Raw genomic sequence first — 14133 nt, forward strand, 5'->3', positions numbered from 1 at the left:
GCATGAGGCGTCGAGGTTGCTACTCTCCCCCGCCGTATCTCAGGAGGAGGCCCTTCCTGAACTCCCAGGCTAAATGTCCCACGTACACTCTGTTCCAATTTCTTCCTTTTTTACGGTAATGGCTTTATTGAGATGTAATTCCCATAGCATACGATTTGTTCATGTAAAGTGTACAACTCAGTGGATTTTTAGTATGCTCTCAGAGCTGGGCAATCATCACCCTCATTGTATTTTTGATTTGTTTTGGTTTTTTGGTATTATTTGCTTTCTGGTTTTTAAACTGAAGTACAGTCAGTTACAATGTGTCAGTTTCCAGTGTACAGCATAATGTTTCAATCATACATAAACATCCATATATTTGTTTTCATATTCTTTGTTCCAATTTCTACATTCACATCTATTATATTGAAGGTTAGATTATGGGGGAGACCCATTATTCATCTTTGTGTCTGCAGCCCAAGGCAAACTGCCTCAGGAAACCTCAGGAGATGCCTTGCTATGGGTGCCTTTTGTCACAGTGGAGACCACCCCCACTAGATCACAGAGGGATTTGAATATCCAGCATCAGAAAATGGGCCAGGAGGAGAGCTGTAATATTCCCTAATTTTTCATTTTGAGTATATAATAATGTTTTCTGTTAGAAAGGTAAGCATATCTAATTATGTACAGGTTAACCTAGAAAATATTTTATGAATAAGCTCTCTTTTCCAGAGAAAATTGGTTACAGAAATGATTTCATGAAAGCCCATTTCTTTCATTGATGCTTTATTAGTGTTGCATAGACATATAAATTCAACATAATTTTCACGACCATGAAAGTAAATAAAATTAAACTACTTCCACATAATTAAAAATGCTGATGACCTTACTCTCAATTAAGTATATAGTTTGAAACAATTCTAAAGCTACAAGAGACTAAACTTTATGATAAAATAAATCATATTCTCCCATAATGCAATCATTTATCAAAGGAAAAAAACAATGAGTTTAATTCGTTAGGAAATTTTCAACATTTGATAATGCAGTATGTTCTGCTTCACTTAATGCCCCCATTCCATCCCTCCCTCCCTTTTTAGCGCTAATCTTCACACTGGAGGGGGAGGAGGACATAATTATGCCCATCCTGAATCGGATTCTTCTTTGCACTGAGACTGGGAATGGTAATTAGGTGCATAATTACCTAAGGTTACCCTGAAGATTTCTTTAGAGCTGTCAGTCATTCGTAAAACTATTGTTGCAAATGCTTTTTCCTTTTTGGAGATACTGTCATTCAAACCACATTCTCCTCCTACCCAAGCTCTCCATTCTCTGTAACAACTTCTCGGGGGCTTGTAAAGCTTTAGAGGGCAAGACTCTTCTCAGAAATCATGCTACTCAGGAGCTCGAAGCAAATGAGGTGATTTTACAATCCTTGCTACAGGCCAGAAAGTGAGTGTGGCGTAGGTAATTATCCTAATTTGAAAAAGGAGAAACAGGTTCAAAAAGAGATTGACTTATTAACAGTCCCTGGCATTTGTTTAGCACTTTTACTTTATGGATTACAAGGTATCGTATGACCTGATGCTCAAAGCAAAGTTTGTGTGAGGCAGGCCGAGCAGTTATGAAGACACTGAGACTCAGAGACAGGAGTCACTTGCCTAGGGTGGCACACACGGAGAAACTGATGTTACTGGAACTTGAACTCAGGTGCTTTGATTCCCGGCCCACAAAGCTTCTACCCGTCACGGCACAGTGCCTCTCACTAACTTGAACATGGTGAGGAGCAGTGGACTCAGGCCACATTGTGTAGATGCCTTGGAGCCTGAGAGGGAAAAATACTTTTGTCTTGAAAGAAGAATCCACATCTCATTTTCAGTGGTGTTCTAGACAGTCCTAATGCACTTGATAAATGATAACTGGTATGTGAATAACCATATAACTGTCATTATAAACACAAGCGCAAATGATAATAGATTGAGACAAGCTGCCAAACAGTATGTTGGGATTAAAATAGTTCAGATGGGAATGTACATTATTCAGCTTTCAGAAATGCATATTAAACAGTCTGGGTCGGGGTTTCGGACGTAGCAGAGTAGCTCCCTAGCTGTGATCTATTGAAGGTCGGCCCTTGAAAAAAAAATTTTTTTTTAATAATAAAATAAAAAACAATCTTGGTTAAAATACCAATACAAAATGGATTTTGAAATCCTGATTTCCTATAATAAACTTTCTAGACTTCTTATTTAAAAATTTTAAAAATGATTTGTTTTAGCTCTCTCATAAATTTTTTTCTACTGTAAAAAACTGGTTTTGCCCTTGGAAAACCAACATTCTGTTAGCTTCCTTTTCAACATGACTTCATGGTTAGAAGGCCTTCACTGTGGGAGTGATCTTGCGGAAGAATCTGTGACCTCGGGAATTTGTGTTTTCAAAGATGTAACCTGGAGGAGAAGGATAGCTGGCTGGGCAGAGTTCCCGCTGCTTTGGCGCATACTCTGTGGAGTACATGGTTACGTCATCAAATGGAATCGAAGTCTTAAAGGCAACATTTGAAGGTTTGCAGCTCTCCGTTGGAATCAGTTCATGTGGCACATAGTGAGATCGGAAAGTGCTCAAACCATCAAATTTTCCAGATGGGTTGGGAATCTGCTGCTGCTGCCTAATGAGCCCTGGACGACAGCTCTCCCACGCTGGGAAATCCTCCTTCATGGTGCTTTTTCCTTGGAAAGGAAAACCGTTGTTTCTTCCGTGGGAAACTGGCCTGATGGGAACAACCCGCGTGGCCGGGTGTGGAACGTAGTCCAGGTGGCTTGTGCTGTCGAACTGCATGGTGCCCGCAGGAGGGACGTACTCTTGTACTTTCTTGATTTCGGGCGGTGGGATTTCCCATGGTTGAAAACTTTCACGGAATTCAGTGCTTCCTTCAAACTGAGCATTTGGGGCCACTCTGGGGGGTGCGGGTCTACAGATTTTTGCTGTTTCACCAACAAGACCTTGAAAGTCGTATCGGTGAGTTGTGAGCTCCTCGAAGGGTTGGTCAGATGGCTTGTAAACTTCCTTTGGCCTTGCAGACTTGAGTTCTAGCTGGTGAGGTACGTAATCCAGGCGATGGCTTGTGGCATCGTTAAAGGGGGCCGCAGAGCGTGTGACCGCAGGGCTGGGCTTAAAGCTTTGCCTCGGCTTTACCTCCTGAGGAACATAGTCGTCCTGAAAGGTAGTTGAATTTCCAAATTTCACAGTAGGGGGATTGTAAACTTGTTCTGGTTTACAGAGTTCACTTTTCTGAATGTCCCAAGCTCTATAATCATCTTGAAAATTAAAAAAAAACAAAAAGCATGTTTAAATTCTGAAGAAAACCACCACCTTCTAAAAACCATGACTGACCTCTCTCTCGTGGCTGTATTAGCATCCTTCCATTTCCTTTGGGAACCTGAGCACTAGTCAAGTATGAACTTTCACTGATTCCCTCAGATTTATTCTTTTTTCATTTCTACGTTCCTCTTCCTGTCTCTCCACTTTAATACATACAACTTTCCACGTTCAGATTCTTCTGATGACGCAAGAGAATGGAACTTCTGGGCCTGATTCCGATAGTTTTTGAAAGCCCCAAAGGCTGTTTTGGGTGGAGCCAGAGTTTAGGAGATTATTGCTGTGTTCCCAGGAACTGGTTGGAACTTTTGCTATAATATATAAAATGCTAAAGTAAACCCTAAAATCTAGGGCTTGACATAAAATCAAGGGCCCTGATGTGTGGGCAAAAGTGATGTATTCTTCTTCTTCTTGCTTTGGGGGAACTCCTCAAAGGAGAGGAAATTTCAGCTCTGTTACACTGGGATTTTGCATTAAATAACCTTAATTCTGCTTCTTGCAGCTTACCTAGACCATGGATAGAAAACTGACATGCTTCTATTTCAACTGAGGGTTATTAGGTTTTCCATTCCTAGATGAGAAATGTAGAAAGCTGAGAAAAACTGTAAAATTGACCTCACTTCAAAATATTTATTTCTAAATACCAAAAATTAATTTATAAAAGACAGGTCCTAAGGACAAGGCGAGGCAGAGGAGCCCTTCATTCCTTCCAGTTCTGTGCCCGCATCCTTTCTTGGGGCCCCTCCTACCTGTAGCCCTTGGGGGGCTTGGCAGGACTGACTGCCTGGCAACCTGGCTGCTGAGCCCCGCCCGCCAGGTGCCTGGGCTGTTCCCCAGGCACTGAACTGGGCTCTTGACCCACATAATGTCTTAATCCTCAAGAGCATCCCAGGGAGCGCCACAAGAGTCCTAACCTGGGCTATGAATTTGGGGGCGGGGGAGACAGAAGCCATACAAGATAAAGTATTCGAGTCTAGACTGAAGTCCAGGCAATGTTTACTGGAAAGGCCAAAGCTCAGATGCTTGTTATGTGAATGCCTCCGAAGAGAAGAGTTCCTCAGCCATAGATATTTCTGCCAAGATGGCCAGGTTTTAGAGCAAATGATTACTCCCACTCGCAAGCTACTGACGTACAAACGAGAGTGAATACTGGACCCAAGGGCAGGCAACCTTTAGGCTGGTAGAGACCTGGCAAGAAACAACGTGGCAAGCAAAGATGATCTAGGTCAAGCATATTCTTGTTCTTGGGAACCTAAATTTGAACATGCAGAGCCAGATAAAAGTGAGAGAAGAAGCTGAATGGATGCCGTCAAGCAGAATTGGAGCACCGTGGTGCGCTGACAGCTTCAAAACAGGCCCGTGAGGAAACAGAGGTGACACACAGGCCGCGGAGGCCTGTGAGCAGGATGGTGATCAGAGAAGCCGTGTAAAGGGAAGCGAAGATGCTGCAGAGGAACCATGCAGCTCGTCACAGGGGTGGAGGGAGTAGCTCTTCCTTCAAGCGTCCTCTGTCCCTGGTAGCTTTTCATTCCAGGTCACATGAAGTTTTACCACAAACTCACTTTTTCTTGAGCCACCAAGAAGGAATCTCTGTTGTTTGCAGTCTAAAGTGTATAAAATTACCACACTGTTGTTCAGTAACTAAAAGGAAACCATAGGATGTTATTGGAGGTCTATGGCTCCCTGTAAACATACAGGGAGAGTCCTTGTTGCCGAAATGTCTACAAGAGAAAGATGTTATTTCTTCAGAGGAACTAAATAGAAGAGAGTATTTCTCCCTTACCAAACCAGCTGTGGTTTTCAAAAGGGAAGCAAGAATTTGGAGACTATTTAATTTATTTGAACCCCAGTTTACTCAGTAGAGTTTCAACTCATTCTGGGATGTAAGGAAAGGACAAGTGCCAACACATGTGGCATGTGACACATCATGACATAATTCTTGTTCAATGGCATCCCTTTTTTTCATGTTTTGAGTCAGAGAAAACTAAGTGGCCGGGAATCCAGGTCTCTTAACTCAATCAAGCAAATGGTCTTTTTTTTCACTATGCAATACTATTTTAGCCAAAGAGTTTTTTCCTAAGCCATGGGGACTAACTTTGGCAACACACCAGAATTATGATTTGATATTAGATGTCAAAGCTGGAAGTGAGTTTTAGTATTTTTGGCCCTTTCATTTTTGAAACGGCAAGTTACCTTTATAGGTTGGGACGCTGTCCAGCTTTCCTTTTTTGACTTGTTGTCTCTCCAGAGGCCGGACTATTGCCACAGGCTGTACTTTATAAGAATTAAAATCCCGTTTGTAGGTAGTACCAAGATCAATCTTTCCCTGTTTTGGTTTATATTCTTCTGGCACATGGCGAGGTTGTTTGACTATTTCATAAGGACGATAATCTGACCTGAAATATATAAATTTGAAACATAGCCTCATAGGTTCTTTTGTGTCTAATTATTTCAGTGCAGTATTGACATTGTCAAGCCTTTTTTTTTTTCCACTTGAAAAGTCTAAGAAGATATTTAAAATGGTGATGGTTGATAAACTACTTGAGTTTGTTGAATTCCTTTATGCCCTATCTAATGACTAAATGTCTTAAGAAAAATAAATGTCAAAGATCCTTGTTTTCAAAACATCCTTATAGTGGATCCTCGGTTACTTGGATCTTACATAAATAAAATCTTCAAAAACTGAATTTTTTTCTGACCTAGAAGGAAATTTCAGATAAAGATTTAATGAATCTGAAAAAAAAATTTTTTAATAGATCCCCTGGGGCCACCTTGTCAAAATCCTTATTCCTATTAAAGACTTTAATAAACTATCTGAGCATGCTCTCTTCTTGCTGAAGTCATGCTGTCTTCCTGCTCATCATTAAATAATCAATGAAATAATTTATGTCTAAACTCTGGCTTTTAGACGTAAATCATATTCATGGTATGGATGTGAGTCTGACTCATCTTCAGATCCCCCAGAAACCCTTGCCAGGGACGGGAGTCATACGGCACCCCAGCCTCCCCGGGCATTATAAAACATTTATGTGGCGGAGGCAGTCATCAGACACCCAGGTTGTCTGGAGGGGTGGAGGAGACCACAGACTAATCAGATTACAGGGTCCAAACCCTGGCTCTGTCGTTCACTAGCTGTATGATGTTGGACAACTTCGTTAACCTGCCTATGCTCCAGTTTCCTTAGATAGAAAAGAGGACAATAATACCATCTATGTCACAGGGTTGTTTTAAGGACTGACACATGTCCACCATACACGTGAGCATTTAGTACACAGGAAGAATAATATGTTAGCTACTGCAAATACATCTACAAGTCTTCAAAATTGCTTTTTTTTTTCCTTTTGGGACTCCAGTGACTGTTTCACTCATTTTATGATTTATTTAAACCATCTTGTATTAGTCAATATTTTCTGTATACGTCCATAGCTACAAAAAACCAGAACTCACTGAATCCCTTCTCTATTTTATCGTGAATCCCTATTCACGATAAAACTTCTTAGACTTTTGGCTCCATTTTCTACCTGCACCCACCCACCTTGGACCTCTCTTCAACCTGCTTCAGCCTGGTTCCCAGCACTGTCACTTCTCTAATACAGCTTGAAGGTTCACAGTGACTTCTATTGATTAAATCCATCAGATGTTTTTGGTCCTCATCTTACCTGACCTCTCAGGCAATAACTGACATTACTGCCCGCTCCCTCTATTTCTGGGAAATTCTCCCCTCCTGTCTTCCTCGTTATTTCTTCTTAGTCTCCAGTGCAGCTTCATTCTCCTCTCCTCGTCTTTAAGGGTTGGAGTTCCCAACACCCAGGCCTGCACACTCTCCTCTTCTCATCCAGTGTCTTTCCCGAGCACAACTCCTCTACTCCCACTTTCAATTTCCACCTTTATAGGAATGCCTCTCAAACTTAGATCTTAGTTCAGACCTTTCTCTCGGCTCCCTATCAGTGTTTACAATGGCCTCTTGGATATTCAGTGGCATCTCAAACCTTAGTATGCCCCTAATCAAACCACTGTTTCCCCCAACAAATCTGGTCCTTTGTGCTTACTCCCTGTCTTAGTGAAATGCATCACCATCTCTTCAGCTGCACAGTCAGAAACCTAGGACTGACCCTTCATGCCTCACCTCCGCTCTGTATTTAGTTCATCATCAACTCCTGTCAGTTTTGCCTCCTAAATCTCTCTTAAATCTAACTGATTTTTCTCTATCTCTTCACCACTTTAATAGTCCAAGTTTTCACAATACCTCATTCAAATCAATTCAATAGCTCCCTAAACTCATTCACTAGTTCTCTTTCCAGTCTTTTCTCACACTGTCCCTGAAGTAATCCTTTCAGGTGTAAATTTGACCAGGTCATTCTGCCCTCATCTCCCAAGCCTCTTTCTTATCCCCTTTACATACTTCCTTCAAGACACAAACACACAAACCAACAGAACAAGAAAGAAAAAGAAAACTTCAGTGGCTTCTTATTGCCCTAAGTATACAGAAAAAACTGAATGTGGCCCAAAGGCCCACGTGGCCTCGTTCACTAGCCTCAGTTCACACTGTGCTTCCTCTTGTCTTCCTTCTTTGATAATTCCCTTCTTTCCATGCTCCTCCTGCTACATGCTGCTCTGCCTGGAATGCACTTTCTTACTCTCTTAACTCTAGTTAATTGCTTTACATCTTTTAGAGTTTAGCTCATTCTCCTCATTTCCCTGATAAAGTCAAACCTCTTATTCCAGCTCTCAAGTTGCCTTGTGCCTGTCCTTCAGAGATTCTATCACTGTTGCAATTTCATACCTATTTTGAGCGACGTTTTTGATTGCCACCTTCACTAGACTGCCACGTCTGTCAGCAGAGAGATCATGACTGTTTTTGCTCATCACTGTGTCCCAGGTGCCTAGCATAGCACCTGACACTTAACAAATGCTTAAGAAATATTATTTAGTGGATGAATAATAGTAGAAATCACGTACCTTTGCTTCTCAAGACATCTGAGGTGTTCTTTGCTCTTCCCAAATACCAGCTAGAGGGGAATAGGCTAAAATGCAATCGGGGAGTGGAAGGATCAGGCAGAGGACAGAGAGAAAGCTTAGAAGTCTTAGTTGCTCTAGTTAGATTAGTTAAGTGTCAGACAGTATCCCCCCAAACCCAAAGCGGCTTTCTATGGAGGAGTGGTAAGGGGTAAATGCACTCTTATTCATCTGACATCCCCAAACATTTGACATGTCTGGAATCATACTTTCAGCGCAGACTTCCTGCCAACTCTGGCAGTCATCTATTGTGTTACAACTGTAATGCTATAAAGGATCAAAAGTCCTGTACAAGTCCAGACATCTGCTCTTTACAGTCTCTTCCTATATTACAGAAACGTATAGAATAGAATGACACCTTATTCTTTGTACAGATAAATCAGCTACTCTCTGCTGCCTAGTCAGCGTTGTCAACGTGAGGAAGTCAAGCAAGAGTTCCAAACACCTAGAATATAGCTCTTGGAAATACTGCTAGTTCCCTAGTCAAAACACAAAGAAAAGTCCTAGTGTTTTACTAAGTAGAAAGATGATGTTTTAAGAAATGGAAGTTTTAGTTTTACTAGCATGTTTAAACCTTTGGGATTTTAGACTTTTTTTAATTAATTTTTTTTTTTTTTACTATTAAAGGCTACTTGAACAAGGCAACTGAGAAAAATCTAGAATTGAAAAGAAATTGCCTTTTTAAAGTAAGAATGACAAGTTAAACTTTCCTGGTTGTAACACTTAGAATTGGTTAAATGCAAGATGTTTATTCATAAATATGAACATTATGAAATTTATTTCAAATCTCCATTATGAATCATTAAGGCATCAAGGAAGAAAGGAGTAAAGGTGAAAAAAAGAGCAACCATTCCCTTTGCTCTATCTCAACTAATTGTTCAATTCCTTCATCTGATTTACTATGATCTGTCATTATCTTGTTTACCTAATTTTTTGTTTTTGGACTATTGTTCCCACAAGACTATGAACAACAGTAGGGGAAATCCCTTCTTTATGTTCCACACCATCCCCAGTGGATAGTCCACCACCGACCCACTGCATTGAGTCTGCAGCAAGAGAATCACCAGCAGGGCTGGTTAAAAATGCGTATCCCTGGGATCCACTCCGTTATCTACTGACTATTTTAGGTGGAGATCTGGAATCTGCAATTTTAATCCTTCTAGGTGATCCCAAATCACATCGAAGTCTGAGGGCTATGGAAAATCTTCAAATCCCTGGAAGAGCCACACACTTACAGAAGTAACTGGAATCACCAAAGCACTATTACTGCATGAGTTGCCTGAAAGGTTAAAGGTAGGAGAATTGGACTAAAAGTCTGAAAGTCTCCACCTGTGCTATGTAAGTCGAATGAGCGCTATCTGAAATAAAAAGAAAAGGGAAGGCACTACAAATTTAAGTTGTTATAGAGCATTTTAAAACCCTTATGTTGTAGAAATCTGATGTATGCATTCCTTGAAAGCAAGAACCTCCATTTATTGACAATTTTACACTTAATGCCTAAGGTTGCGCCTTGAATATAGTGTGCATGTTAACAGAATAAAGAAAAGAATTAACCCCTTGAATTGACAAAGATACAAAGAGATCAAAAAAGCTGCGTCCAAATGAAAAGTTCAGGCTTAGAAGGACATTTCTGTCTTTCACACACTGAATGAATACTGAGTGCCTACTATGAGCTAGGAAGCACTGTACTGGGTTTCTGGAGGTAGAATGCCGAGATAAGAATAGACATAGTTCCTGCTTTCATGGACACTGAAACTCATCTGATGATAAAATAATAGGAAGATGCTTTGGGAGCTTACATAGGGGGCTTTTACCTAGACTGAAAGCTGGGAGAGGTGTCAGAGAAGGCTTTGAGTTGAGATCCATAGGCTGAATGGGTATTAACTAGGGTAAGAGGCAGGAAGAATTCCAGGCAGCTAAAATAAAATCTTGGAAGGTTCTGTGACAAAGGAAACCTGGTACTTTTAAGAAATGAAAAATATCCGATGGTACAGTGACCATAAAAAAGTGCAAAGGGCACTGCAGTGAAAATAAATCAGAGAAGCACGTAGCGACTAAGCAATGAAGGGGTTTTGGTGTATAGTAAATGTAATGGGAAAATAGAGTATTTTCAGCAGGGCAGTGATAGGATGAGATCTGCATTTTAAAATGCAGGCTAGAGTTGGAAAACAGATCAGAGATGGAGAAACTAGAGTAGATACAGACATAACAATTAGGAAGCTACTGCATTCCCCTAGGTGCTGGTGACAGAGGAAAGCAGATAACACAAGAGATTTTAGGAGGTTAAAAAAAAAAATCAATAGAACTTTTTATTTCCCTTTTTCCTTTTCATTTTTGTCATCTAAATTATCTTTCTGTTTTTCTCAAGTCGTGACTCAACTGGTTTTTTGCTTCTTGGATTGGTTCAACTTACAACAACTAAATACTTCAATTTAAAGAGTTGAAAAACAAACAAACAAAACCTTTATTAAGACCAGAGAGTTGAGAGAAAAGTAAGTAAAGCAAATGGTTTCTCGATATTTACTTAAATGTTGTTATTCCTTCCATTTTACTGCGACATGCTCTGAATTCTTCCTTGGGTTTCAGAGTCTGAGGTGGAGGCACATTGCCATATGTAGGATATTTTTCCAAATACTCAGTTGTGGGACAAGACATGCCAGAGTTTTCATAAATCCTTGTGGTTCCATGTGGACAACGATGTCGCCTGTGCAAACAAATAAACTGAAAGATTAAGTTCACCTTCAAAAACATTTTGTATAATTGCATTTTAATCATAGAACCTTCAGTAAACTCAGAATCTCTAAACTTAAGAGCAGCTTTACTGAAAAACAAAACCAAGAAAACTTCTGTTTACTCTGCAGTCATGTTTATAACAACAATGCATATATTATGGTATATCCTGATGTGGTACAAACTCTGGTTTTGCTCTGGCAACAATTTAGTGTGTCTTCCTATACTAAGCTGAGAAGCTAACAAGTAAACTTCCCAGGCCCCTTGCAGGCAGTTTCCACATACAATTCAGGTTTCAGGTTTCACGTATTGGATGAAGTCACGTGAGACTCTAATTCAGAGAGAGCTATGTAGGGGGAGAGGCAGGGCAGGTCCATTTTGTGTGAATGGATTGTAGCTGCGGCACAGAGAGTTAGGGGCCAGCAGTTGTCAGGCAGCATCCTGGTTTGCAAGGTGGCTTCTTGACTTGGCAGCTCTGTGACCTTGGCAGTGATGAGTAGTTCTGTTGCAGTTTCTTGATTGTGGTGGAGGCAGTGACACCTGGCAGCCCTGTTCTGTGGTGAGTTTTCTGGGAATTTTTCCTGAAAGCTTAGTTTGCAAACTGTTTCTTCTTTCTTGCAACAATTCTGGGAGCTGTATATTCTCCTTAATAAATTCCTTTATGCCTTAACTAGCCAAAGTAGAGTAGATTACATTGTCCATAACTAAGAACCCTGATCAATACATCATATACATGAATGGCATGCAGTTGTTAAAGGGAATAAGGCTGATCTTTATGCATGGCCATTGGAAGGTGGGGAGACTGTAAACAGTAAAAAACTAGGTTGTTGAATAGTATGCCTCTCTCTCTCTCTTTACAGAATGCAGACGTGAAACAAGTCAAAGAACATTTGTTATCTGTGGGGATAGGATTATGAGGGATTTTCACTACATTATAGATATTTTATTTGAATTTTTATACTATGTTTCATGTAGTATGTTTCTTTCATAATCAGAAAAAAAGGATAAAGCTCTTAACAAGTAAACAGTTTAACTCACATGAGCAATTGTACATACAGGCTGCAGAGAAAAATATGTTATGAGATAGATGATAGTTTTGATGGATATAGTGAAACAGACAGACATTTGGAATGATTTAGTTAACACAGTATGAAAGAAAAAAAAAGATTCAAACAGCAAGATGAAAAAATAGCAGACTCAGGTCAAAATTTCCCTGAAGCGGTCTCTTGATGATCTTGATCCTCCTGGAGAGAAGCAAGGCATTGAAATACTAATGAGCTTGTTCTCCTTGTTTTTTCCCCTCCTTTGTTTCAAGCAGGTAATCAGGACTCAGATATTTCCCTGTTGCAGGGTTTTTGGGAGTGCAGAGGATGGAAGATGCCCGAAGTCAACACTTCTTCCTATCTTTTTAGAAAATAACTCATGTAAGAGATGAAATCAGGTGTCCTTCTGGAGATGAACCCCCCCTCTCAGAAGCCCTTCCTCTTCATCTTTTACCTCCTTCCTCTCTCTGGGGGAATTATTTCCTCTTCCTTCTTTTTCAGTACAAGACAATCTGTTTCCTCTTAGGACCTCTCTCCAGAAGGACACCTGATTTCATCTCTTCCATTAATTGTCTTTTAAAAAGACAAGAAAATGTGGAGTCTTTGCCTCACTCTACCAGTGTACCAGGAGGTGAGGCCAGATCTCAAGAGTGGGCTAGGTGAAACCCTACAACAGTGGCTCCCAGCTTTGCCAAGATTCTTGTACCTCAAACATAAACCTGAAAACAGGGGTGGCAACACTCTGGAAAGGATTATATGAACTTCAGCAAGAGATAGTTCAGTGGGAAGCATTACCATTGTTTATTAAAGCCCAGAGAGGACTCCTCTTGCATTGGCAATGCCTCACAGCTCCCTGGATTATTTTACTACCTAAAGAAAAGGAAGCCTCTAACATCATGAAGACTGAAATTTCCTGACAGCTGGGTGACAAAAGAACTTGAGTTGGATATAAATTAATTTAAAGGTTAGAAAAAAATTAATTTTCTTGCACATCACGATTTTCAGATAGGAATCATACCCTCAAATGTCATTGTATCTTTTAATCTACATGTAGTTATTAATTACAAACAACGTTTATCATGAAACTTGCTTCCATCAACATGCAGAGTGTTTTCCCTCTGGAGGGGCTTACAATACGATGGGAATGACATATTCATAATATTTACTTGGCAAATAGTGATCTAATCCCTGGGTCAACAGGGAAGCAGAGGAAAGAGAAGACGGTGTTTATAGGTGGTAGGAGGCTGTTAGGCAAGACTCATAGACCAATTCTGGGTTTCAGGGTGGATACTATATATTACCTTTTCAGTCAGTCAGACCCCAAAGGAGCGCTGCCTGGATGGGAATGGGAAAGGGAATACAGTCAGGCTCGGATGGAAAACTAGATATAGAAGGACGCTTAACGCGGGTTGAAAATTCATAGACTTGCACACCTTTCTGATCTTCTTCCGTATTCTTTTATGTATTTATGTATTTATTTATTTTTAATTTTGCGGGTATACACTCTCCCAAGTCGCATCAGATCCCCCCACTTCCCGAGCCTGACATCGGGCCGCTGCTACACATGCGTACACTACCCGCCAGGCTGGATGGCACTTCAGTTTGCGCCGCTGGAGAGGCAGCAGGCAAAGCACAACTGTTTAACCCGCAGTAGCTGGCGGGTGCGAAGCGTGCATTCGCGCACCCGGGTAAGTGGGGACATCGCTGCGCCCGCTTCCCTACACCTCCGCCGGGCGGCCACGCAGGGCTCGGTCCCGCGAGGGCCCAGCTCGCTCCCAGGCCCCGCGGCCGTCCCAGGGGCCGCTTCTTACCCGCAGGTACAAATCTGACACAGACACCAGCTCCTCATGCTGCTGCGGGCTCGCGCTGTCGGCTCTGCGGCTCCCCTGCGTCCGCCGTGTCTATGGTGCCACCGCGCCCGCCGTAGTCAAGGCAACCGCGGGAGCCCGGGAGACGGACGCGGCGCGGCTTCCGGCGGCGTCAGAGACGCGCGTGG

General features: G+C 41.4%; 1 protein-coding gene across 2 annotated transcripts; it reads right to left on the reverse strand.

Annotated features, from left to right (window-relative positions):
• Positions 1–768: 768 nt before the first annotated feature.
• On the reverse strand, positions 769–14133 carry SAXO2 (stabilizer of axonemal microtubules 2). Of its 2 annotated transcripts, XM_072950890.1 has the most exons (5): positions 13949–14088; positions 13439–13472; positions 10889–11068; positions 5542–5744; positions 769–3287 (listed from the first exon to the last, which is right to left on the reverse strand). In XM_072950890.1, exons 3-5 carry the CDS (start codon positions 11017–11019, stop codon positions 2344–2346), a joined length of 1278 nt encoding a protein of 425 aa, XP_072806991.1. In that variant the 5' UTR covers positions 11020–11068; positions 13439–13472; positions 13949–14088; the 3' UTR covers positions 769–2343. The 2 variants fall into 2 exon arrangements, with proteins under 2 accessions (XP_072806991.1, XP_015107638.2); XM_015252152.3 differs by lacking the exon at positions 13439–13472 and having other exon boundaries at positions 13949–14133.

Source organism: Vicugna pacos, chromosome 27 (assembly GCF_048564905.1).
Source record: "Vicugna pacos chromosome 27, VicPac4, whole genome shotgun sequence".
NCBI lineage: Eukaryota > Metazoa > Chordata > Mammalia > Artiodactyla > Camelidae > Vicugna > Vicugna pacos.

Excerpts from the sequence above, each read along its gene's own strand:
- SAXO2 (XM_015252152.3), bottom strand. The coding sequence starts at position 13,986 with ATGAGGAGCTGGTGTCTGTGTCAGATTTGTACCTGCGG. Across the intron at positions 5,745-10,888 it reads GAAGGAATAACAACATTTAA|GTCAGATTATCGTCCTTATG; the intron begins GTAAATATCGAG and ends TATATATTTCAG. Across the intron at positions 3,288-5,541 it reads CAGCGTCCCAACCTATAAAG|ATGATTATAGAGCTTGGGAC; the intron begins GTAACTTGCCGT and ends TTAATTTTCAAG.